General features: G+C 37.1%; 2 protein-coding genes and 1 long non-coding RNA gene across 4 annotated transcripts in view; 2 read left to right on the forward strand and 1 right to left on the reverse strand.

Moving 5' to 3' along the window:
• The first annotated feature begins 1,813 nt into the window (after positions 1-1,813).
• Positions 1,814-12,542, forward strand: gpr156 (G protein-coupled receptor 156). The gene is made up of 9 exons (XM_055215784.2): positions 1,814-1,947; positions 2,082-2,209; positions 2,318-2,453; positions 3,077-3,187; positions 3,270-3,395; positions 3,534-3,629; positions 3,805-4,041; positions 8,702-8,863; positions 9,318-12,542. Exons 1-9 carry the CDS (start codon positions 1,831-1,833, stop codon positions 10,635-10,637), a joined length of 2,433 nt encoding a protein of 810 aa, XP_055071759.2. The 5' UTR covers positions 1,814-1,830; the 3' UTR covers positions 10,638-12,542.
• LOC129452111 (uncharacterized) lies at positions 1,941-8,818 on the reverse strand. The gene is made up of 4 exons (XR_008646972.2): positions 8,679-8,818; positions 3,473-3,634; positions 2,307-2,420; positions 1,941-2,194 (listed from the first exon to the last, which is right to left on the reverse strand). It is a non-coding gene; the product is annotated as an uncharacterized lncRNA (long non-coding RNA).
• A 3,644-nt stretch (positions 12,543-16,186) lies between the features above and the next one.
• Positions 16,187-24,638, forward strand: part of gsk3ba (glycogen synthase kinase 3 beta, genome duplicate a) — a 61,558-nt gene continuing 53,106 nt past the window's right edge. The window contains exon 1 of one of the 2 annotated variants that reach the window (XM_055216351.2): positions 16,187-17,130. In XM_055216351.2, coding sequence (XP_055072326.1) covers positions 17,043-17,130 — 88 coding nt within the window. In that variant the 5' untranslated portion in view covers positions 16,187-17,042. The remainder of the gene's footprint in view (positions 17,131-24,638) is intronic. The other variant, XM_055216352.2, reaches the window with a different exon arrangement.

A 24,638-nucleotide genomic window follows, 5' to 3' on the forward strand; every position in this document is an offset into this window, starting at 1 on the left:
ATATTTTATTTTTGTAAGATGAACTAAGGATTTTGAGTAAGAGACTGGCTTTTGCAAGTAATCCATGGTGTTTCGCTATTTGTATTAATTGTTTTGAGAAATGCACTTACTGTTTTGCAAATGTCGAGGATGATTCTAGAAATGTACCAAGCGGCTGAGAAAAACTGGATTACAACTATTTTGCATGTAAAGACTTATGCTATAAACTTATGCCTAAATGGTGTGGGCGGTGAGACTATTTAACAGAGACCCATTATAATACATTATGATCCCTTGCTATTTATTTTATGTGCAAAACACAACAAAGTACTGTTATCATATTCAAAACTAAAAAGTAATTTGCCACCCTTCAGTTGATTCAGAATAACTTTCACTTTCTACAAGATAAAAACGAAATTCTTTTTTGGGTGGCGTTTATTGCCTGCTGGTAACGACCAGACCTGTCTGCAGTCTGCTAGAGCACACAGAACCAGAGTTATACACTTACAAAGACAATGTTTAGAACACAAAAAAATTTGGGTTGTTCATCATACAAAAAACAACATAAATAATAATATTTGTCACAAACAGCAGCTTTTTATGTAACTTTGATGGGTTTTCTGTAAAATGATATAAAGATATTGCATTTATTCTACTGTATGTGGTTATGGGGACACTTCAAATGTGTTTAGGTAAAAATTTAATACAATAAGGGTACTATTCCTCCCTTTAGTTGGAAAAGAATAACTTTTGCATAGATTATGATAGAGACAAATTTCTGCAGGTTGCTGGAGCACCCAGGGCCAGAGTTATAAGGTGTGTTCGAGATCATCCGGCGCTGCGCAGACCGATCGGCGAGGTTTGCCGCTTGCAGTCGAGGGAGGAACTGAAGACGGAGCCGTCAAGCCGACACCTGCTGCTTGGCGTAGTGACGTGTGCGCCGTGTTTCCTTGTTTTTAATCGCGAATGAAGTGAATTAGATGCTGAATTTGATAAAAACAAACCTTTTAATAAAAAGTTGCAACCAGAAACATTTTATATCGAATATTTTAATTGCTGCTTATACTGTATACCCAAAAATAACGGGAAACAAGCCTATATTATTAAAATACCAATAGAGTTTGTTATTTTCATTTTTATTTTATTACACAATATAACATATTTATGCATATTAACGTGTTTTTTCCTGTTTTAAAACATGAATTTATAATGTTTATTAGTGGAACTAAAGGTGGATTAAACTTGAAACGCACGTGATCGTTGTCATCAGTGAGGCGACCAATCACGAAATCTGTGTCGTCATCACAACTCCGTGCAGCCAGCCGCTCTGGAGAGGCTGCACTGGCTGAGCTAGCCGGCTACTCTCGAAACGCTCTCGCGGTACTTAAAAACCATATGACACTGTCACGTGCCTGCAGCGCCAGCTGAAGTCAGACAAAAGTACTAACCGGAATGCACTGCTTCAAGTCAGCCACCGATTGGTCTGCGCAGCACCGCATGAAGTCGAACACACTTTCAAATACAGACTTTAGATAAAAAATCAAAAAGCGCATTTTTATTTTTGTGTTTATTAGAGGACTGACAACACATACAACCATGGTTAGCACTTTTAACAGTGTTTTATGTAATTTCAAAGGGTTACCTGTAAAATGATACCAAACTTTTGTATGTGCACCTCTGCATGTGGATATGGGAAGCTTTTGAATTTGGGAAGGCCAAATCCAGGCGGAAATCCCCAAAATAGTCCCAGAGCGTAAGAAGTTTTAAAGTTTTGATAGGTTTGATGGTAAACATATATTTCTGTTTTTCAGTATGGTATGTGTGTAAGGTGAGATAGAGCTCAGGCCAGTAATGGACGCAGGACTAAACTGCAGCTCTCATTGTGAGTCTAGTACCTGCTTCATCTACTCAGGACTGAACAACCAGCAGGGCTGGGAAATACTACAGAGACTCTGTGCTCTCATGACGGTAAACACACACACAGACACGCTTGTTTTTATACATCTAAATCCATAGACGTAATGACTTTTATACTGTAAAAACTGTACTTTCTGTCCCCTAATTAAAATGTTTAATATGGACTGCTGTTGTTATTTCTATAGACAGGTGTGGATGTAAAGAGTCGATCGCTGTCTCCTGCTCTCCGTGCTGTCGTCTGGACTCTGCTTTCCTGTGGGATTCTACTGGCCCTCTTCTTCCTCATTTTCACATTACGCTTTAGAAACAATAGGTACAGAAATCCTGTTCTTATCATTCTTGAGATACCTCCATTTGTTGCTTAATAAGTTGTCTATTTGTTCATTAAATTAAACATTTTGATTATGTACCTCTGACACAGGATAGTGAAGATGTCCAGTCCCAATCTGAATGTGTTGACTCTGTGCGGCAGTGTACTTACATACAGCAGTGGTTTCTTATTTGCCATGGAGGAGAGAGCAACACTGCAGGGAACAGGATCAAGAGCAATTTTACAGGTACTCATGCACACTACATTTTGAGTAGCGCTTTTTAGGGTGCACATCACTTAAAGGAAAACACCACCATTTTTCAATATTTTACTATGTTCTTATCTCAACTTAGACAAATTAATACATGCCTATCTTTTTCAATGCACGCACTTTATCTTTGTACAGCCCGTCGTGAATGTGTTAGCATTTAGCCTAGCCCCATTCATTCCTATGGCTCCAAACAGGGATGAATTTAGAAGCCACCAAACACTTCCATGTTTTCCCTATTTAAAGACGGTTACATGAGTAGTTACACGAGTAAGTATGGAGGCACAAAATAAAACTTTTGTTTGGAGCCATAGGAACAAATGGGCTCGGCTAAATGCTAACACATTTAGCGCTCTACAAAGATTAAAAGTGCACGCTTTGAAAAAAGATAGGTATGTATTAATTCATCTAAGTTGAGGTAAGAACATAGTAAAATATTGAAAAACTTTCCTTTAAAGATTTGAGAAGACTCCTAACCTTACAGTAAGTATTGAACTATAGGCCTACTGTACATGTAGCACTCATGCCTCATTATTTGTGCTACAAAACAATATTTTTAAAATGAGCTAAGGAAAAATCTTTCTCTACACCGTTCATCTCAGGCGCGGATGTGGACGCTGTGTATTGGCAGTTCTCTGGTGTTTGGTCCTATGCTTGGTAAAACATGGCGGCTCTATAGAGTGTTCACTCAACGCATACCTGACAAGAGAGTGGTGAGATTATGAATATGTTGAATTGAAGTGTATTATTGGTTGATATCTTTGGCTGGTACTTTATTGTTTCATTTTGTTTCAGATTATTCGAGACATACAGCTGATGGGTTTGGTTGCTCTGTTGGTCCTCGTGGATGTTGTTGTTCTTACAACATGGAGTCTGACAGATCCAATTAAGTGCTCTCGGTCTGTAAATGCTATGGTGAAGGTAAACTGATGGCATTGGATATGAAATATAGATGCAAAACAAGCTAAATATTTTTTGAAACGTCATTATTTACTCACCTCAGTGTTGAATCTTCAAAATTGTAAATAAGTATTTTGTGTTGTTTTATCATCATGTCAGGTAATAGAGTTGAGTGCATCCTACACTTTGTCCCAGCTATACTCATGTTCCTCTCTTTACTCGGATCTGTGGGTCATTCTCCTCTCGGTGCTTAAGGTAAACTGCAAAGAGAATATAGCATGTTACAGCATTTATACACTTTAACACACCAAACAATTATAATGCTTTTCATTCTCATCATTTATTTCCAATTCTCGTTGTAACTGTTATTTGAAAATATTTACTGTAATATATATTTATGATTTACAGTAGTGAATATCTGTTTCTGCAGGGAAGTCTCCTCCTTTATGGCACATACCTCGCTGGCCTGACGAGCAATGTCAGTTTACCCCCAGTTAACCAGTCTATAACCATCATGGGTGCTGTCTGCCTGGTAACCATGTCAACCGCTGTGGCTGTGCCTGTTTCTCTTTACCTGTATGCCTGGCCTAATGTGGTGTACAGCGTAGTTTCTGGTGCTATCTTTATCTGCACACTTTCCATAAACTGCCTGCTGTTTGTACCCCAGGTGAGTTAATTTCACCATTAATGTTTCAGAATTTGAGTCTCTGAGTAAGATATTTCACCAAATCTGGATTGAAAACTAAAATGAAGCAGGCGACTCCTTTGCAAATAGGATCAATGATGCATTCACATACAGTAAAACAAGTTTGAAGAGAACACTGCTAATGTCAGCTCTTTTACTGCAATTGTGTGGTTTTTGGTAAAGACAAACAAACAGACAGACAGACAGACTTATAGATAGTTAGCTAAATAGGGATGGCTAGCTAGACAGACAGACAGACAAATAGATGATAAATAGACAGACAGATAGACATACAGACAGATATGAAGAGTTTCGTTGCAAAACGAGATAAATCCATTTTGTAACATTTTTGTCAAAACATGTTTGTTATTAGGTTATCATGTTATTATTTTGTTTTATGGTGCTACTTAGCTGTATTTTTTAAGTTATGAAGGTTTAAATCAAAACAAACCAATTGCAGTTGAATTGATATTAATTGGAATGCACAACCAAAAAATGAGATTTCTGAAAAATTAAAAAACGGTGTTATCTCGTTTTGCAACGAAACTCTTCATATATGGATAGTTCAATAGATATATAGGCAGACAGAAAGATTGGTAGCTTACAGTTTTTCTCAGTCGCTTTGGTGCATTTCTCACATCACTATTTACATTTGCACAACAGTTAGTTCAACCTCCACAACATTTAGTTATTTGTGCACATCATAGTAGCAGTTTCTCATTCTTTCGAACAAATTGCAAATGCTTTTGGACATGCATCCATTGCTTTCATACAATTCTCTGCTGTTTTATAACATTATCATTTGCTTATGTCATGTCAGTCAAAATTAACTATACTTGTGAATGCTGAATTGTCATTCCATATAAAACTAAAAGTCCTTATTTCATTGCTTGAGTCATTACATATGAAAATGTTAAACTAGTTGTCAAAATATATTTTTTAAAATATTTTTTCCCCTGAAAATGTCTTCTAAATTGAACAATTTCTGAATTTATGTGGCCAGACAGAGAGAAATGTCTGGATGTGCAAGAATGATTACAGTATGTGTGTTGTATGTTCAGTTCCAATACTGCAATATTGTTTACAGTTGTGCACAGCTCTACCCAAAGGGAGTTTATGTTTGTTGTAAATAGGGGTGTTTTTTTCTTTTGCACAATGCTGTGAATAAATTAGAATTGCAAAGAGCATATGCAAAGCCATTTGACTATCTTGTTCATAAACAATGGTGTCAGTACTTTTCATTTTGATGACACTGATTCATTGACATGAATACTTGCTTTTGAGGAATGACCTATCCATTTTGAGCAAGTGACACGCTTTTGCAGGTTATCAACTAGGTTTTGCAGTTTGTACTAATTGTTTTGAGAACTGCATTAACTGTTGTGCAAATGTAAATAGTAATGTGAGAAATGCACCAAAGCGACTGAGAAAAACTGTAATAGATAGACAGACAGATTGATTGATAGTTCAACAGATAGATAGTTCAATAGACAGACAGATAGATAAATTCACAGACAGATTGATAGGTCAATAGATAGAAAGTTCAATAGACAGACAGACAGACAAATAGATGATAAATAGACATACAGACAGACGGACGGACGGACTGACAGACAGACAGATTGATAGTTCAACAGATAGATAGTTCAATAGATGGATAGACAGGCATGCAGACAGACAGACAGACAGACAGACAGTTCAATAGACAGACAGGCACATAGATAGACAGATATAGACAGATAGATAGATAGATAGATAGATAGATAGATAGATAGATAGATAGATAGATAGATAGATAGATAGATAGATAGATAGATAGATAGATAGATAGATAGATAGATAGATAGATAGATAGTTCAACAGACACATGGACAGATTGATAGTTCAATAGATAGACAGGCAGAGAGACAGACAGACAGATAGTTCAACAGACACATGGACAGATTGATAGTTCAATAGATAGACAGGCAGAGAGACAGACAGACAGATAGTTCAACAGACACATGGACAGATTGATAGTTCAATAGATATACAGTTCAATAGACAGACAGATTGATAGTTTGATTGATAGACAGACAAATAGATTGATAGTTCAACAGATAGATAGTTCAATAGATGGACAGACAGGCATGCAGACAGACAGACAGACAGACAGTTCAATAGACAGGCAGGCAGGCAGGCAGGCAGGCAGATAGATAGATAGATAGATAGATAGATAGATAGATAGATAGATAGATAGATAGATAGATAGATAGATAGATAGATAGATAGATAGATAGATAGATAGATAGATAGATAGATAGATAGATAGATAGATAGATAGATCAACAGACACATGGACAGATTGATAGTTCAATAGATAGACAGGCAGAGAGACAGACAGACAGATAGTTCAACAGACACATGGACAGATTGATAGTTCAATAGATAGACAGGCAGAGAGACAGACAGACAGATAGTTCAACAGACACATGGACAGATTGATAGTTCAATAGATAGACAGGCAGAGAGACAGACAGACAGATAGTTCAACAGACACATGGACAGATTGATAGTTCAATAGATATACAGTTCAATAGACAGACAGATTGATAGTTTGATTGATAGACAGACAAATAGATTGATAGTTCAACAGATAGATAGTTCAATAGATGGACAGACAGGCATGCAGACAGACAGACAGACAGACAGTTCAATAGACAGGCAGGCAGGCAGGCAGGCAGGCAGATAGATAGATAGATAGATAGATAGATAGATAGATAGATAGATAGATAGATAGATAGATAGATAGATAGATAGATAGATAGATAGATAGATAGATAGATAGATAGATAGATAGATAGATAGATAGATAGATCAACAGACACATGGACAGATTGATAGTTCAATAGATACATAGGCAGAGAGACAGACAGACAGATAGCTCAACAGACAGACAGATTGATAGGTCGATAGATAGACAGACAGACAATAAGATGATAAATAGACAGACAGATAGATAGTTCAATAGATATATAGGCAGACAGACAGACAGACAGACAGACAGACAGACAGACAGACAGACAGACAGACAGACAGACAGACAGACAGACAGACAGACAGACAGACAGACAGACAGACAGACAGACAGACAGACAGATAGATAGATAGATAGATAGATAGATAGATAGATAGATAGATAGATAGTTCAACAGACACATGAACAGATTGATAGTTCAATAGATAGACAGGCAGAGAGACAGACAGACAGATAGTTCAACAGACACATGGACAGATTGATAGTTCAATAGATAGACAGGCAGAGAGACAGACAGACAGATAGTTCAACAGACACATGGACAGATTGATAGTTCAATAGATAGACAGGCAGAGAGACAGACAGACAGATAGTTCAACAGACACATGGACAGATTGATAGTTCAATAGATATACAGTTCAATAGACAGACAGATTGATAGTTTGATTGATAGACAGACAAATAGATTGATAGTTCAACAGATAGATAGTTCAATAGATGGACAGACAGGCATGCAGACAGACAGACAGACAGACAGTTCAATAGACAGGCAGGCAGGCAGGCAGGCAGGCAGATAGATAGATAGATAGATAGATAGATAGATAGATAGATAGATAGATAGATAGATAGATAGATAGATAGATAGATAGATAGATAGATAGATAGATAGATAGATAGATAGATAGATAGATAGATAGATAGATCAACAGACACATGGACAGATTGATAGTTCAATAGATACATAGGCAGAGAGACAGACAGACAGATAGCTCAACAGACAGACAGCTTGATAGCTCGATAGATAGACAGACAGACAATAAGATGATAAATAGACAGACAGATAGATAGTTCAATAGATATATAGGCAGACAGACAGACAGACAGACAGACAGACAGACAGACAGACAGACAGACAGACAGACAGATAGATAGATAGATAGATAGATAGATAGATAGATAGATAGATAGATAGATAGATAGATAGATAGATAGATAGATAGACACACGGACAGATTGATAGTTCAATAGACAAACAGATCGATAGATAGATCGATAGATCGATAGTTCGATAGATAGATAGATAGATAGATAGATAGATAGATAGATAGATAGATAGATAGATAGATAGATAGATAGATAGATAGATAGATAGATAGATAGACACATGGACAGATTAATAGTTCAATAGATATACAGTTCAATAGACAGACAGACAGACAGATAGATAGTTCAAGATGGATAGACAGGCATGCAGACAGACAGACAGACAGACAGTTCGATAGACAGACAGTTCGATAGACAGACAGTTTGATAGACAGACAGATAGTTCAACAGACAGACGGACAAATTGATAGTTCAATAGATATACCGTTCAATAGACAGACAGCCAGACAGACAGATTGATAGTTCGATAGATAGACAGAGAGACAGACAGACAGACGGACAGACAGATTAGATAGATAGAGATAGACAGAAAGACAGACAGACAGACAGACAGACAGAGACAAACAAACAAACAGATTATAATTATTAAATGTTTGCATGTCACAAAATAATATCAACATGAAACAGGATTTGTACATATGTTTATGCCTGTGTTTACCTATATTTCCTTTATCTCTCAAGTTGACCCAGTGGAGACACTTTGAAGAAGAGACAAACTCTCATTCCAGTCAGATGGCAAAATACTTCAGTAGTCCCAGCAAGACCATGAGCTCCATGTACAGCGAGGATGAGATCTATTATCTACTGGGAGAAAATGACTCCATGAAAAGGCTCATTACTGAGGTACCAGTACAAGTACATATGAGCGGCTTTTTTCTTCCCTGACGAACCATTCAGTCAAAGGTTCTAAAAACAACCAATTCATTCTTTTTCTGAGTAGTTATCCTTGTAAAAAATGCCTTTTAGATTTTACAACAAGTAGATGTTCAAGTACAACAAGCAATTTTAACTTATGTGCTAAATATGTGCTATTATATCGTTTAACTCTGGGAGATTGCTACTGATTTATACAAGCATCTGATGATAAATTCCACCGCTGGGTGTGGATAACACAGCATTGTGCGTCACTATCCCATGAGTAAGGCTAAATCCTTTGTTTTATAGTCCCTTAAGGCACCACTTTATGATTTCCAATCCTGCAAACTTTCCACCTAGCCCATATCTATTCAGGATAATGACATAACCAATTAGGGCGATGAAGTTTAAACAAAATTTCCTATGTTTCCTCAATTTGCAGAAGAATGCCATTATCGACAGCCTACAGGAACAAGTGAATAACGCCAAAGACAAACTGCTTAAAATAATGACTGTTAGCAACCCCTTGGATGAGGGAGAAATGGATTCCTCCAATACTAACCTAAACTCCACCTCTACCCAAACCACAGTGGTATCTCCCGATTCTCCTTTCATAACACGATATTCAGAAGTTGCTCCAATAGTGGCTCTCTCTCCACCTCCTTATAAACCTCCTCCACCACTTCCCGCTCACACTACCTCACAGCAAACATCTCCTAAATGTTCAGTATCTACAGATGTTTCTTCTTCAGCTCACCTAAGGCCTTCACAGCTTCCGAGTAACTCTACGGATGAGTCCTCTCATGTCAGCTGTTCAGTGAGGTCTGATGGTGTAAATCTGAAGGGTAACGCAGATGAGCCAGTTCCAGTCCTGAATATTATTAGAAACTCTACAAGTTTCTCAGATAGCCCTGAAGACGATACAGAGAATCCCCAAGAAAATAATTCCTCATCTTCTGCATGTTCAAGTCAACCTGATGTTGATACATCCGCCTCCAAGGAGCATACCACCGTGGTTGTAAGCAATGAGCAGCTGGTGGAGATCTTACAGGACCTGAGTGTAAATGCTGTACGCAGCTCTGTCAGATCACCTGACCGAGTGCGGAGTCGTTGCATCAGTCCCGATCACGAGGATCTCAGCACAGCTCTTTCTCAAACACCTCTACAGTTCCCCACCATCTCACCATATCTCATGCGTAAACGTAGGCCTCCCTTTTACTCCTCTAGAGGAGGACCTCCCCCTTACTACTTCCCTGGCACTGTACCTCCAGGACGCAGAAAAACATCAGCACTTCAAGACCACGAAAGGTTTAGAGAAGACCACTACCACGAAATAAATCCTAGCAGCCCAAGAACAAGACGACCTCAGAGACAAGACTTGTGTCTTGAGGATAAAAGGGAGACAAACACAGGAACTAGTTGTGGCACTGATATCCTAACCAGTAGGAGATGCTCAAGACAAGAAGACTGGGAATCTTTTTCTTGCAAATGTCCTAGTACTCCTTACACAGGACAGGTTCCTCGGCCTGCCTCGGCTGGTCTGAAAGAAACATCAGAGAAGCCATACGACTACTCGGACTCAGACTCTAGCAGCTCTGAGGACTATTGTTACTACCACCGGCCCTACTGTAGGGGCTGTCTGCATCACCCCTATGACTCTACAGACAGCCTTACCAGCTCCGACAGTGAGGATGAGGAGATGTACCGCTCAGCACACCCTGTAGTAAACTTTAAGGTGGACCTTAAACCAACTTTTGTCTGATGAAGGCCCAAGTCAGGATTGTTGCTGTTTGTTTACTTCTTGTGTGTTTTTACTTTTGTTTGCCTTTGTCAGCAGGTGGCGACACCACTGCTTGTTCTTATGTCACACAAATGTGTGACGTACGCTGTGAATGGCAGGTTTAATTTTAATATGCGATTGAAAACTTTACAGACAGTGACTTAAAGGATAACTTTACCCCAAAATACAAATGTACTGATTATTTATTCACCCCCATGTCATCCAAGATGTTCATTGCAAGCTTTATAATGGCATTGGCCAGTGCTTCAAACTCCAAAAAGAATGCATTCATCGTGAAAGTAATCCATGACTTCAGTGGGTTAATAAATGTTTTCTGAAGTGAAACGTTAGGTTTGTGATAAAAAACTATTCATATTTTTGAAAATTTTAGCGATGGTTACAAAGTCTATGTAATGTAAACAAACAATAACAGCTCTAGATTTAAATATGGCGGCATGTTAAATTTTATTGGTGCCTACGTGTTTCACGACTGGTCATTTTATGTGACATGATGATACACACAGTGAGTAAATAATGGGTACATTTTCATTTGCGGGTGGAGGAATTCTTATTGTGTTTTTAGTTTTTTACTAATTAAAATTATTTTGGTATAAAATGTTTATGTGGTGTGAATTTTCATAGATTGTAATAAAACATTGCAAGGCCTAGGCTCAATAAAATTAAGGAAAACTTGAAGTAGTTAGGCATAACCTTCAGCAACACTATGTAGTTTTTTACCTTTAAATAATGTCTCTAAAATTATTACAGTGATAGAACAACTTTTAACTGGACAAATTGTACTGTTGCTGCAACCTGAGCAGCCTCCTAGCTGCTACAAGCACACTCTGAAAGTGACGGTGGAGAGTAGAGCACACAGCCCCGCCCCGCCCCCTGCCTGCAGAAGAGTGTCTGATACCAGGCACTGTTGCGCTTTTCAACCACATGGGGGAGCTGTAAGTCATTTTTACATGGAAACTACATAGTGTTGCTTTAACTGTACTAAAGCAGTTTTGTTTCAATGAACAATTAAAGCAAGAAAAAAACAAGAATAAATATTATTTGAAATGTCAGATGGAATAAGATTTATTGAAGGAATGATATTGCTGATTAAAATATATATTTGTAAAAATATTTTTGGTAATTATTTTGGAATAAGTAGGCTATACTCATTTGTATTCAAGGCATTCTGAAAATATTTAATTAATTTTTACTTGATGTTACACCACAAATCAAAATATTTATTTAAAATTGTATGAATTATTTTCAAAATTACAAACCTTAAGTAATTACAAGATTACATTTCTACAATTTTTTGTTGTTTTTAAACAAATATTTTCATTTGATTCTCATTTGTTTTTGTAAACAACAACAATGGAAATGTGAACATTTTAAAAGACATGGAATATTATTGAATAATCTTGCCACTTTGCACAAGAAAGTAGAAATAAGCTTCAACTACTTCACAACTACAGTTCAACTACTTAATATTGGACATAATGTGGCTCAGTCCACAAGATCCTTCCTATGTGGTGTTATGTTCCAACCACATTATGTTTGGCTCTTAGTAAATTTGTTCTTGACTACCCATAATGCACTGGGTCATAAATGAATTTTTACAGCATAACTAAGTGAAAATGACAAGTAGTCTAAGTAAGCCACTACCAAGATCATCTTTAGCATTTTATTGTTTCAAAATTCATTTGTTTACACTTTATTCTTCAGGAAAGCTTTTCCTATATTTTTTTCTGGAATGGCCACCATTTTTACACTTTTATTTAACAGTAAATTAAGTGTTGTTTCTGTTATATGAATGGCTTACAGTGTGACCATTCATATATGTTTATTCAGCCCAGTCTCGGGGAGTTGCGTGTGGGTGGCGCGGGGTGTGGGAATCGTGCAATACATGCGCCAAGTTCCACTTTGGCGTGCATATGATGCGCCAGTCCTTCCCATTCACTTAAACGGTGCATCTTTTTTTGTCGTTTTATTTATTGGTTTCTCAATTTTTTGCTTTTTTTTTACCATTTTCGTTTGGGTTTAGGGTTAGAACAACTTTTTGTTATATAAAAATGACATCCTAACCCAAACCCCAACTCTAACCCCAACTCCAAGCGACCATGGCTTAAATATGGACAAAAACATGGAGAAACCTGTGTATTAAATAACCTCATTAAGCAAATCTCAAATATAACCCTAAACCCAAGCGAAAATGGTTTAAGGACAGAGAAGGATTGAGAAACCAATAAATAAAACGTACTGGCTTATCATATGCACGCCAAAGTGGAATTTGTATTGCAATTTGGATTGCACGATTGTTACACTTCGTGCTGTTTATGCGCATCTGCGTGAGACTGGGTAGGTTTATTTGATCAAAAACAATGTACTTTGATGATATTTAGTATAGCTAAAACTTTTTAATTGAGAATTTTTTTTCTTGGAATCTTAAAAACGTTTTATTTAAAAATATCTATTTTTGCTACATACCACATTACAATTGTTGACAGGACCTGTAATGAATGTTGATTTGAACACAAGTCTTTTTTTTTTAATATTCCTATGTTCATATTTATTTTTATGTTTTATTTTTATTTTTACTTATATTTTAGTTTTTGTTGTGCTTCAGGTTATATTGTAGAAAGTATTGTTTACCACAATGGTTATGTGCTTGTTTATATCCTTATTTATTTAATTTAACACTTTATGGGGTGGTTTCCCGGACATGGATTAGCTTAATCCAGGACTAGGCCTTAGTTTAATTAGGTAATATAAATAGGTTTAACAAACATGCCTTACTAAAAACATTACCTGTGTGCATTTTAAGGCAAAACAAAGGGCACTGATGTATTTTAAGATATGTAAGTGCAAGTTGTTTTTGGTTTGGACAGCTCTTAAAAATGTTTTAGTCTAGGACTAGTCTAATCCCTGTCTGGGAAACCGCTCCTATATATACAAATGCATATATTGCATTTGTGTAAGTGTCTGTGTGTGTGTTTATATCTCTGTGTCCATTTTGTAAACATGTTCTCTCAATTCCTAGAAAGATTTTGTTTTTGAATAACTCTTACTAAGCAGTCAGCATCTACACGCAAACACCTGATAATGATGGTCTAACAGATGACATACTAAAAGTGAGAAGATTGATTTTAGACTTTAAACCTGATGTAATTTGTGTGCTAATCTTTTCACTGTTACTGTAAACACACATCTGTGTGTATATGCACAAGCACATACGCATACTATTGCCCAAGGAAGTCTGTGGTTGAAGAAAACAGAAAAGAAAACCTGCATTACTTAGACATCACTTGTTCCACTGTAGATGTAGGTCTCTTTGTCAAAACATCACAATTTCTAAAATGCACTTGAAGCAACAAGGTCCACTTTTAAAATAATAATAAAAAAAAGAATAGAAAAGATGCATGTGAAACATTGTGTGGAGTACATTAGTTACAACATGCACAGTAGATCTACAATAAATCAAAATAATGTAGTATAGGGCAAATCCGCAAGGTTTTCCGGTCCACAGAATGTAAACAAGTAATTATTTCCTTTAACATGTTATGTAAGACCATTACAGGAATGTGCAAACATTTTCAGCCACAACATTTCCATCATACGTTTAATGTTCATCATCTCTGAATACCTTGCTGCTTTACAGTAAGCAAAATGCAGTTATTGCTTTTAAGACAAACATAACTCTCACTGAGAATGATCACAGACTGTAGCAGCCACGTGTTGTGTGTGAACTGAATGCACTTTCACAATGATTACTTAAGTCATGTGTTTCTCATACAGTATGTTCATGTGCAAATAGGCAGTCGTAGCCTTGTGTTTAGAGAGTCTTAACCTGAGAGTTGTTGGTTCGAGTCTCACGGCTGGCGGGTTGTGACTGTGGTGCCCTTGAGCAAGGCACCTTACCCTAATTGCACCCCTGGTGCTGGGATAGTTGCCCACTGCTCCAGGTGTGTGTGTGTGTGTTCACTACTCACTGGAATGGGTTAAATGCAGAGGTCACATTTCAAGCATTGCATATCTGGCAAGCATGTTTCTTTTACTTAAATACTTCATGTTTGGACAAATCTTTCAAAGAAGGTTGTTTAATTCATAAGGACGCACGCACACACATTTTTCATGTAATATCTTTGAAACAATGAGAAACTAAAAATTTTTAAAGATGGAAATCAAATCAGTTAGCCTACTTCTAATAAGTGAACATAAAGGTTCATCTGAAATCTATACATTCCTTTGGTTTTGTCACGTTCATCAAAAATAAAAAAATAAGAAATTTTTCAGGTGTTTCTTCTGTTTTTTTCTCTGCTTAAAATGTTACAAAAAAAAAAACTAACCATAGTTAGTGAGTATAGTAACTATGTTTTTTTAGTTTCTTTTGTTAATTTCATTAGGTATGTTAGAGAAGTGACATTAAGTTTGGTTGTAAAAAAAGCACAAAAATTATAAACAAAAGTGTGAGCAATATCGTATAAACATTTTGTGGTTTTACCCATTTCAGTCTTAAACATCACGTCCTGTTTGCTTCAACTACAGAAATTAGCACAAAAATATAAAATTTCCAAAGAGAAAAAAATAAATAAATAAAAATGAACCTATATCCTCATACACAATGAGAAGTTAGCACATTTTTGTATGTATATCTTGTAAGATATTTTTCTAACATTAATTTAACCCATTGCCACTATGTTAATAATAAAAAAAAATCACACACACACACACACACACACATATACTTTTAAGAAATGTTTTATTTATATATCATTTTTTATTTATATATAATATAAAATATATAAAAATATAAATTAATATATATTTACACATGTAATTACACATTATACATAATAATTACACACAGCACAAACTCATATATTATGCAAAAAAGTACTTTTATTTTGTATGAGATTAATCTAGATTAATCTATGCCCAGCACTAGTTTTAACATAGCATTTCTAAAAGGCTTATATACCTTTTTATAAAAATACTTCCTTATAACAAACCAATATAGATATTTAGAAAGTCCCAGAGTTTCCAAAGACAGAAACTGTTTATAAAGAATGACTCATTACACCTTAACGACGATGTTATTACATAATTATAATGAAACTATAGTTATAATCAACTTGGGAGTGGTTTGTAAGTTAATGTCCTGTGTGTGTAGACACCAGTTGCAAACCTTCAGGTTGCTGAATCGATCACAGGAGCTCAGCTGACTAGCAACAGCACAGGTTGGTTACGTTTGCATTTGATGCTGCATCATGATTGGGTGATGTTCATTCCCCAGTGACGCTTATTGGATAGTTAAACGATCAATCTTTTTACGTACTCGCCCACTTTCAACTTCCGCCCTTCTTCCATGGCTGCGGAAAACTGACAGATTGGCAAACTGCACCATGTGTTCTGCAGTTACGCCAATTCTATTGGCTGACGGATTGCCCGTTACCCCGCCCATCTGTATGAAAAGGCGCCGGATTGGCTAGCTCCGACCTCCCCAGGCCTTCCTGCGGGTTCACATTTTCCGATTCACGATGCCACGATTTGACGTAACCCCTCCGCGGTCCCATTCAGCAGCAAGTGACTGTTGCGTAAATAACGCAGTTTGCGTTCGTCGGTCGCAGTGACAAAGAGAACGAGCTCGGACCGACGGAGAAGAAATATAAAAGGAAATTTCTGAATTACCGTGGGAATTCTGTTCGTCTTTTCCAGTCGGAACAACGCGTTTGTCTTGTTGCTTTAACACCCGCGTGTATTTCGGATTTCTTATTTTCTGATCCTTTTGCATGGAGTTAAGTGGGTCGGAGCGGCCGAGGATATCAGTCTTGAAATTGGGCAATTGGAAAATTCTCATTCGTATCGTTGGTTAGAGCAAGGAAGCCGCCATGGCTGGTGCTACTGGATCGTTGAGTCTCCACCTCAATATATGAAAAATACTGCATGGTTCATCATTGTGATGAGAAACCATACCGATTTCTCAGCGGTTTGAGGCTATATTAGACACCGACTGTCTGTGTTCTTTGTGTAAATCTCTTCTAGTCAGAAAGAGACGAGGATTTGTGGGTTTTGGAAACTGGGCACAGGCCAATTTCACGAGAAGACTGACCAGATTTATTTGATGCTTCGTCGCTAATATAACAGAACTGACTAGCAATAGAAAAACAACCAGGAGAAATGATTTGAAAGCAAGACTGTCGATGGACAGGAGGTTGAAAGCTCACTGAAGAAAACGACCGAGAAGGATCCCCGGATAGTCAAGTTGAATTCACCCATTTTCCTCATTATTTCGGTCGGGGATAACCAAGTCCCTGCAAGTCGAAACGGATTCGTACACAAGAAAAACATACCTATTTTACTCCGAGAGACGCGTGGGATATTGGATTGAAAATGTCCGGTCGGCCTAGAACCACCTCCTTCGCAGAAAGCTGCAAGCCAGTACCGCAGCCGTCGGCATTTGGCAGCATGAAAGTCAGCAGTAAGTATGGTTTTCAGACAACGGGAAACGTGTCAATTAGTTTGTTTTGTGCAATTGAGTCGTCGACCTGGTGGTTTAATAATCGAGTACGACGCACTGACCCGGTCAGAGAAGTTATATGAGCTGTGATTTGACTGCCTTCAAGTGTCACCTTTGGTTGAATGACGTGCTCCCATTTTAAATCGGTCAGTGTTACCACTAAAACTATACTAGACCATTGCCATTGGATACATTGTAATACCAGGTACTAAGTTGGATAAGTTGGTTAATTTGTGTTTTATTATCCCGCATGAAACTTAACAATGTGCTGAATCAGTCCTGAGATAAAAACATCAATATGTGATGTCCATGCCATAAAAATATATAAAAGTTTGACTTTAAATATCATTTAACATTGCCAAAGCAAGTTTTAGCTTGCAGGATATTACGCAATTTATAGAGAGCCTTTGCATACAGTCAGGATAAAGGACTGTTTGTTTTTTAGGTCATTGTAAACTCAGTTTGAATCACTGTCTTTCGAGTTGTCAATGATTATGTATGGTAATAGGGTAGGGTGTATTTAGTTTTACACTAAAATGCTACATCCTTACAATTGCGAATGGGCACGTGGCAGACCCATTCCACACTTGCTCGAGTTTCACCCTTAAACAATTCTCATTCTTTTTCACATTTATAAATGTGTGAACGTTTTATTTGTACTTGTGTATTGTTTGTACGGTACAAACAATACGTTACGTCCACGTACAGGACGTACTTGACGTTCCCTCAATCATTGCATCAAGTTTGTGGTTGACAAGTCGGCACTTGACCGAAGCAGGAATTATCAAGTAAAGTATAAATTGATACAATTAGTTTACCTCAGATAACATTGCAACCTTTATTTGATGGATGTTGTTGACATGAGGTGGCAACTGTTTTTAGACTAATGCATTTTCTCCTCCTTTTCCATAGTAATAGAAAAAGCATTGTGTCCATATAGATTTATTCTCAAAAGAAATTATTACACATATGACGTTTTCAGTTCATTCACTCCATTAAAACGAGCCCCACATCATGTGTTTTGTATCACAAATTCTGTTCTCTATTGTTGGTGTCACTCAATTGATCAGTTTTGTGCAGATCAATAATCTGAGTTGATTTTTTCTTTCCCGCGGCCCCATCCCATAGCTGTGTAAAAGTCTCTCTCTCTCTCTTTCTCTCAGTCTTTCTCTCTTTCTGTGGATTTAGTTAGGCGGGTGTCACCTTTCACCCCACTCCATTATCATCTGCTTCTGTCAGCTTCTGTAGATGTGTGGAAGCTTTCCTGCAATCTCAGCACAACTCCTTGTATCTTTGCATATGTAGGCTACAATCATTCCTTCATTCGCAATCACAAGTAGCATTTCGCTTAGTGACTGATGGGCTCTCTTTAGCTCCGGCCAGTATGAAACTGAAAGTGATAACTCTTCTATGTCAGGCATGGTTTATTTAAATCAAAAGTAGGGATGCTCCGATTAGGATTTTTGCAGCTGATACCAAGTACCGATTCTTGATACTGTGATGTAAGCTATTTTGTAACTGTCACTGTTAACCTTTTTTCAGATAAAGTAATACCACAGATGTTGCCTTTGTTGTATTATTTGCAGTAATTAGGTATATTATTGTTTTAATAGAGAATCAAATAAATAAGCACAACAAATATGAATTCCACAAAGTGCAATTTAATATGAAAATAAAAGTAATGAAAATAAAACACTTCACAGTCTTCACCGTATGAATTAAATACACACAGTGATTCTTATAAAGTACAACAGTTAATCAGTCATATACAGAGAGAGAGTTTTTCTTTAATATCATTGGCAGATGTATAAGGCTGCTAAGAAGACGTGAAAGAGATCTTTGCTGTGTACTCGTGCTGCAATATAGATATATATATAATATTGTATACGCTGTTTAATAGGGAAGTAAAGCATGTTTTAATGATATCGCTGTGAGGCAGAGAAAAAAATCTAAATTTGAAGGTCGCACATGAGCCTCTGGTTGTAAAAATGCTTGTACTTTGTAAAAGGTCTTCAAATTTGCCTCTATTCAAAAGCCCTACCATTACAAAAATAAATGAAAAGATCGGTTTGTGAGATCAGGTGATTTTGGGAGTACTGAGTCATTTATTTCGATGATTGACTGATACAGATCTGCGGCCAATCGATCGAAGTGTCCCCAATCAAAACCGTAAATGACTACAGAGCTATATGGACCTAAATTGAGTTGCCACACCAGGGCTCCAAACTCCCACCAAATGGTGGCATTTTGTCACCAAAATTTGAGAGTGTGCCACTGAATTTTACATCCAGTCGCACATGTGTGACCAGTAAATTTGACCTTTTTTGTGATGTGACACTGCATTTGAAAATCATTAAAGTATTTATTAGTAATACAGTGGAAATTAGTAGAAATGTGAATATTTGGTTAGCATGTTGATTTACGGTGTGTGCCCCTAAATTTTCTGGTTGCGCCCCTAAAATTTTCAGTTTGGGGTTACTGTGCTCCTAATGAAAAAAGTTAGTCTGGAGCCCTGCACACTTGGAAGAATATCCAGGATTAGAAATGTATTTATTCACCTTCATGTTGTTCCAACGCCATTATTTACTTAAATGAAACACAAAAAGAGCTTCTTTTCATGAGAGAGAGAGAGATAAAGAGATAAAGAGAGACATGCACGAGAGTGAGAGAGATGTTGTCGAACACTGCTTTTTTAATAATCGATTATTAGTTTTTATGCATCGTTGCAGTAATTGTTCACATTAGCATAGCGATCGAAAACTATTATATTCAATAACCCTACATATGTCACTCTATGTGAGTGAAAACCAATCTGTGAATAATGCCCAGTTTCGTTGTTTCAAAAAGTGACGCTTGGACAGCATGCCAAACGCTTCCTTTTATGATTCAAGCAGTTAGGTAGATTTTAATTTTTTGGGTGAACTACTTTAATTTTACTTTTTGTCTTTATTGCGTGCTTCATTTCCATGTTGCATTTATCAAACACAGTGTCTGATAATAATGTATAATAGGAAGTTAATAGAAAGTCCATTATAGAAAGTTAAATTGTTTATTAAACTGTAGTCTTATTGTTGCGTTCTTGTCACAAAATCCTGGATCTAATATTAGCTCTTTGTTCCTTATGGGGAGTAAAACAGTGACTGACATTGTGCTTTAGGAAGTTCACGGCATTTCCTTTTGACGACATAGCATTTATTCAGAGAACTCACAGATTGATTGTATGATTAGCTCGCCTTTGTTCTATACATCACACAATAGATCTGGTCTCTCAATCTCTTTAACTATCAACAGGAAGTAACTGTGTCTTACAGTCATAGCGCCACTGGACTGTGCGTTAGAGGAAAGGTTTTTACAGTGCAAATGTCGCAAACGAATAAGTGTAGTTATGCAATGCTGAGTGAATTGTCTAAAGAGCAATGTTCAGTTCATCAATTCAGATAATCTCACGAATTTAATCTCATGACAGGCACTGTAAATGTGTACCTGTATTTAATAACTGACACCTGTGACTCCACATAACTGTGAGCATACGGTTAAGCTAATAAACTTTATTACTAGGTGGAAGGATTCATTTTAATGAATTAATATAAATAAATGTTGCTGTTTATTAAATGTTGGTGGTGTATTTATCATATTGGTCTTGCTGTCATATTTTTGAAAGCAACAAACTACTCAGAGAAGTCACTAGGCTTGGAAATCAAAAATCAATTTCAATTCTGGAATCGGATCCTTACGTTCAGGAAGATTTAATTTATTATAAAACTAAAATATAAATTCCTACATGCACATTTAAGATAGCCAAGGCCTTTTATTCACCTGACCTGCAACAGTTTACTCAAAATATAAAATTATTTGCATAATGTTTTATCTCACATAGTGACCTCTGTGTTTCCCAGCTAATATATATATATAATTAGATTTTTATACTATAGTAACCATAGTTTAAATGTAGTATTTGCAGTAAAACCACAGGACTTTATAATTGTCTTACTATAAACCGTTTCATCGGACGCACATGCGGTGACGCGAAATACGCGTCTGGTCAGAACTTTACTTCCGGTTTCAGTTTTTTAATGGTCTGACTATAGTTGCTAAACTGAACTCTTGAACAAATACCTTGTCGAAATAAGTTGTTGGTTTTGCTTGTTATATAAATAAACTATGTTTAAAGTACTTTGTTGTTATTTATTCTTAGCGGAGTTTACCGGAAGTTACGTGTTGACCACGAAAGCCGCTTGTTTATGTTGTTACTGCTGAAACCGTCTATAGTAACCTTAGTTTTATCGTGATATTTGTAATTAAAGTTTGTATACAAATAGTAATAATTTTTTTTATTATTTACCTTTTATTTTCTTGTAAAACACTGCGTATAGATGCATTATTTTGCATAACAGTCCACTCGGCAGTAAGTAGACTAAATAACCATATAGTTTGGTATTCAAAAATTGACTTATTTTTATAACATTGTAATTTATATTGTGAAACGATACAAATCTGAATCAATAAGCAGAATCAGTGGAAATTGAATTAATAAAATTTAGATTTCACAGTAATTTTACCTGAATAAGGAATGTACAGCATTCTCCCTTATGTTCCTGTTACATTATTAACACTGTTTTCCACTGAGGAACTCATCCTGCATTCAGTTGAGTTCATTTCAGAAAATATGAATTGGTGAGCAGGATATCCAAGAGTTTATAGACAGATTGAATGCCTTCTAGGTAAATTCTGTTGAGTTTATCAGGAAAGCTCAAGAAATATCAGGCTCCCATAGGACCATTTTACAAAGTGCTCAAAGGCAAAGAGAGAAAATGCTGAGTCTAAACGATACATTAGAGATATGCAGGCTGTAACAAGTTCATTTTCTTTGCTTAAGTAGACATCCTGTCATCTCAGAAAATCACTGTGTGTGCATCACAGTGTCCACCTAGTAACAGGTATTATAGTGGATTCATTCAACAGAGATCTTTGTGTGTCTTGAGACACGCCAGAAGCCACATGCCAGCACTGATGTCGTCATACATTCGGTGTCAAGTCTTAGCAGACGTGCCCCAACAGGTTTTTCACAAGGTTTCTGTTTGGACAGATGTACTGAAACCAAATGACAATACATTTTGGAAGATTGTACCAGTGGCTTAGTGGTTGAAGGTATGCTCTTCAGAAAGATAGATGTGGCAAAACTTTAAAACGTGGCTCTAAATTACAGTTTAAGGTTCTGACCGGCTACAATGTTATATCTTACAGCTACATACATTATATAAAAAATAAATACTTTTTACACAAACACTCAAACCCAATTCAGACTGCAAGTGACTAGCAGTGGCAGAACAACACAATCTCAGTCATTTCAATGGAAGCTTGGTGACTTGCGGCGACACGACTGAAAGTGACTGTTGGCGACAGGAAGTGGACTTGTCAAGCACCGTGACAAAGTTCGGAAAAGTTTAACTTTATGTAAGTCATGAGCGACTTTCAGGAGCGAATACCAATGAGAGTGAAGCAGTGGCGCTCACTTTTTCCGTCTCTCGTCAGTTACTGCACTGGACCGTACTTGTTTGTTTATGACCACCAAAATTTGGAACGTCTGCCTCCTATCAACCTCGTTAATATAGACGACGGGTGACATACCGCAAGAAAGTTGCTGGGGTCTAAACGAGGCTTCAGAATACTTTACATGCACTGCTAGACAATTACTTAAAATTGTTGTAAATTATGTACTATATTTTGTGTATTTACTCTATACGGTATGTACCATAAAGTCTAATTTTCGAAGGGCAGTGTCATATCAATAAGATATCTTTTATGCACAGAGGATTTTGGCCAGGATATGTTGCCAGTATAGGGAGCCGTTCACATTCTGCTTCTTTGCATACGCAAGTTTGTTTAATTAAAAATAGATGCACGCAAGCATGTTTAAATAGGAACCCATTCTTACCAAGATGCGTACAAATGACACGCAGTGTGATTATCGTGCAATAAATGTGCCAAATTCCACTTTTGCGTGCATATGATACGCCAGTCCTTCGTATTCACTTATATGGCGTTATTTTGTGTCGTTTTATTTATTGTTTTCTCATTTGTTTTTTTTACCATTGTCGCTTGGGTTTAGGGTTAGAACAACTTTTTGTTATATTAAAATGACATCTCTAACCCAAACTCCAAGCGACCATGGCTTAAATTTAGACAAAAACATAGAGAAACCTGTATATTAAAGAACCTGCTTAAACAAATCTGAAATCTAACCCTAAACCCAATAGCCTGACGTTGTCATACTCAATTCTAGTCAGAATTTTAGTCTGATACCGCTCCATTGAGCTATAATTATGAGGCGTGTCTCAACCGAAAAATGCCTCTGCACTCAATTGGATAGACCTACGACCAATCAGAGCAACGGAGTGTGTGACGTATGTTGAAATTACGTCTTTGCAGCCTGACCAAACTGCTAGTTATTTCGCTACAATGACACTAACATTGTGATTATACTGAGTTAGCGAATGTACATCAACACCTAGAATGTTTACAACATTTCGTTTATATCACAACATGAAGTATTTACTAAGTCATAGAGTAAGACTATCTCTTACCATTTGTACGTTAGGTGAACTTCATCCACGACGATACCCATTACGTTTGCTTGAAAATATTGGAGCCTAGCATGTCCCTCCACTTATTCAGCAACCACGATTCCGTGCTTCCAAAAAGAAGCTGGCAACGACCGCTAATTATATCCATCTCGTCGTGCACGCTGAGTTGCATCGCGTGATAACGTTAGCCATTTCAGTTGCGACCAACTTTTGCCGAATAGGAAGGACGGCAAAAACATCAACAAATGCCCTGCTCGCGTTTCTTTGTTCCTCTTTTAAAATCAATGCTCTGTCGATATCTTTTAGAACAGACTCATTGTCAGAATCCACACATCTGAACTCTACAGCAGCAGCCATTCAACACACGCGCTCTTTGGTGACGTGGTTCATTACGTTACTGTTGATTATCTGTCCATCATCGTATAAAGCCCGCCCTGACAATTTGATTGGTTCGACCAGCATTTGTCCAAGCATAGTAGCTCCTCAACGCAGAAACCCCAGACCGATATTCCCGTTTTCAAAATCTTGTGGGCGGGGGTAAGATCGGCTGGCACCCAGGCTATAAACCCAAGCGAAAGTGGTTTAAAAAACAGAAAACAAATGAGAAAACAATAAATAAAACGATTCGCCATATAAGTGAATGGGAAGGACTGCCGTATCATATGCACGCAAAAGCGGAATTTGGCGTATCTATTGCACGATAATCACACTGCGTGTCATTTGTACGCATCTTGGTGAGAATGGGTAGTCAAATAGACAGCAGCACAGTCACGATGTCATCTGCACTATTTACCTAGCAACATTGTATCATGTAAACATTGTATCAATCCATATCAACTGAAGGTGCAGGAACAGCTGATCGCTGTGCAGGAAAACCAAGCGATC

This window comes from Misgurnus anguillicaudatus, chromosome 17 (genome assembly GCF_027580225.2).
Source record: "Misgurnus anguillicaudatus chromosome 17, ASM2758022v2, whole genome shotgun sequence".
NCBI lineage: Eukaryota > Metazoa > Chordata > Actinopteri > Cypriniformes > Cobitidae > Misgurnus > Misgurnus anguillicaudatus.

Coding starts and splice junctions, on each gene's coding strand:
- gpr156 (XM_055215784.2), top strand. CDS start 1,831: ATGGACGCAGGACTAAACTGCAGCTCTCATTGTGAGTCTAGTACCTGC. Junction 3,188..3,269: donor GCATACCTGACAAGAGAGTG/GTGAGATTATGA, acceptor ATTTTGTTTCAG/ATTATTCGAGACATACAGCT. Junction 3,630..3,804: donor TTCTCCTCTCGGTGCTTAAG/GTAAACTGCAAA, acceptor CTGTTTCTGCAG/GGAAGTCTCCTCCTTTATGG.